Consider the following 2,398-nt stretch of genomic DNA (forward strand, 5'->3'; position numbering starts at 1 on the left):
ACATGATCTTGTTCTGGACACATCAGGCTAGACTCTAATGCCGGACCTTTTCTAGATAGAAACCAGACTCTGTCTGGACCATGACATCATTCTGACATCATAGATAGGAGCTAGGCTCAGGCACTAGGCCATAGGCCGGTCATTTCTGGACCCTAGGCCCAGGGCAGGGCAGGGCCAGACTATGACATCATAGATTACATCATAGGACACATGATACTTAGTAATTCTTACCAAGCTAGGTACCAGGGGTCCATTACCGGTCCCTGGGGGGTTTTCCCTCATGTATATAAGACAGCATCCTGGGGCACCCTGTCCCCCAGTTCTATTCACGTCATTGTTGCGCTTAACAGCATTACCTCCCCATACTTAAGTGCTATCATCTCCCCCCCTCTACTATCAAGCTATAAGGTGGGTTTGTAGGTTTTGTGATATCAAGGATGAGCTGAGCAACTCGGTCGCTGGCTTTGACGGTGAGCGGGAGCTTGGAGTTGTTGACCAGCAGGACTGAGACCTTGCCTCAGTAATCGGAGTCGATTACTCCTGCAGCGACATCAATTTCCTTTAGTGCTGGACCGGACAGAGGTGCAATTCTTCCGTAGTGTCCTTTGGGGATAGCCATGATAAGATCGGTGCCAACCAGGCCTCGTCATCGGGCAGGGATGGTAAGTTGATGCACAGCAGAAATGTCGTATCCTGCTGCACCGCTAGTTTTTCGTTTGGGAAGGGTTGTGTGCTCCGAGGTGGAGATGATGATGAATTTGTCCTCCATTGGTTCTGGGAGTGGGGTAGCTACGGCCTTCTTTAGTTCTAGCTGAGCCACTTGCCTTTGGTACAGGTCCATCTTCCAGGCCCTGGTCTCGTCTTTCGTCCATCGGTGGTTTAGCTCAACTCGTCCCGTTTTCCAGTCTATCTTGGGGTTTTCGAGTTTGAGCCAGGTATGGCTGAAGATGATGTCTTTCTTGCCGATGCTGGCGACGTAGGCTTTGACAAATCGGGGTTCTCTGCTTATCTTGTAAGATAAGAGGGCTCTTTGTGTGATAAGTGCTTCTTTGTTCGGAGTTCCGTCCACGTTGAAGACGGGGATGGGTCGGGGAAGAGGTTCTGTCCGAAGTCAATGTTCTCGGACGAATCTCGGGCTGATGAAGATTCCTGTTGCGCCGCTATCGATGAAAGCGCGCACCTCGACGTCTTTTCGTCCCACAGTAATCGGAATGTGCAGAGCGCATTCATTTCGGACTACTAGAATTACACGGGACAGTGAAACAGATACAGGCAGTGGTTGCGTCAGCTCACCCTGCCCCTTCAAAAATCCTCCATCATGAGTTCTTCGTACAGCTCCCGCTTCTCGTCAGCAGAAAGTGCCTTGATTCTGGCACAGAAGTCATCCTTCCCAGATCCTCCCTGGTTCAGCCTCCCACCCCCTTGTCGTGCAGCCGCTTTCTTGCGGCAGTCCTTGGCGCTGTGGCCCTTGATGTGGCAGTAGAAGCACAGGTTTCCGTCCCTGTGGAGCTTCTGATCGGCCTTGTTGAGAACAGCCCCTAGTTCCCACTTCCTTCCTCCCGACGTGGAGGTGAAAGTTGATGTGACGGCAGCGGTATCGATATCCATTGGTTCACCATAGTCCCTGGTGTCTGTGACAATGAGAGCCCCCTGCTTGGCTGCATCGGTGTTTCATACTTCGTCGTACCAGGCCTTCATGGTGTTAGGTCAATCCCTAGCGACCCTTGTTGCGAGCGCAAAATACAGCTCCTTTGGGAGTCCTTTGACGAAATTGGCATGGAGAGTGTGGTAGTCGTTCTCGACGCGGTTGGTGCCATTGACCTCAGCGTCCTTGAGCTGAGCCTTTGATGCTAGCTGCTCGAAGCGGGTGACATAGTTACTGAGGGAGAGCACTGTCTTCCTATCCTTCTGTCGTTCAGGCAGTTTCATCAGGATTTGATGTGCCTTGATTCGCGTTCCGTGCTCAGGGAACACCTCTTCTAGAGCGGCGACGAAGTTTGCCCAAGTGGAATAGACCTGGACTCCCCCTGCCAACTTCTCGTAATACGCGTCCGCCCATGTTTTCCCCAGATCCTTCCTCATCAGCACTACAGTGAAGGCAATCTTTGCTTCATCGCTGAGTCAGGTGTTGTTGGTGGCAACGAAGTAGGAGAGGATGCATTGGATGAAGTGTCTGAGGTCCTCTGCTTTTCCGCTGAAGGGTTCGGGAGCGGGGATGTCAAGGCGAAGGGGTCGGTTGGCAGTTGACTGTTGGGATTGGTATGCTGCGAGGGCGACAGCGATGCGCTGATCGATGTCTGCTTGAGTGAATGTTGCCATAGGGACTTCAACCAGTGCGTTGGTTGGTGCGGGTGGAGCTGGTGGTAGTTCAATGTTCGGGATTTCGATGGGGACGTAC

General features: G+C 52.3%; 2 protein-coding genes across 2 annotated transcripts; both read right to left on the bottom strand.

Moving 5' to 3' along the window:
* Window positions 1-646: 646 nt before the first annotated feature.
* POSPLADRAFT_1063527 (hypothetical protein) lies at window positions 647-1,230 on the bottom strand (the record flags this gene model as incomplete). Its single annotated transcript, XM_024481681.1, has 2 exons — window positions 647-1,001; window positions 1,070-1,230. 2 exons carry the CDS (start codon window positions 1,228-1,230, stop codon window positions 647-649), a joined length of 516 nt encoding a protein of 171 aa, XP_024332583.1.
* Window positions 1,231-1,302: 72 nt separating this feature from the next.
* On the bottom strand, window positions 1,303-2,319 carry POSPLADRAFT_1063528 (hypothetical protein; the record flags this gene model as incomplete). The annotated part of the gene is made up of 4 exons (XM_024481682.1): window positions 1,303-1,624; window positions 1,678-1,692; window positions 1,745-2,103; window positions 2,143-2,319. 4 exons carry the CDS (start codon window positions 2,317-2,319, stop codon window positions 1,303-1,305), a joined length of 873 nt encoding a protein of 290 aa, XP_024332584.1.
* Between the last annotated feature and the right edge of the window lie 79 nt (window positions 2,320-2,398).

The sequence above is a fragment of the Postia placenta genome (genome assembly GCF_002117355.1).
Source record: "Postia placenta MAD-698-R-SB12 unplaced genomic scaffold POSPLAscaffold_357, whole genome shotgun sequence".
Taxonomy (NCBI): domain Eukaryota; kingdom Fungi; phylum Basidiomycota; class Agaricomycetes; order Polyporales; family Adustoporiaceae; genus Rhodonia; species Rhodonia placenta.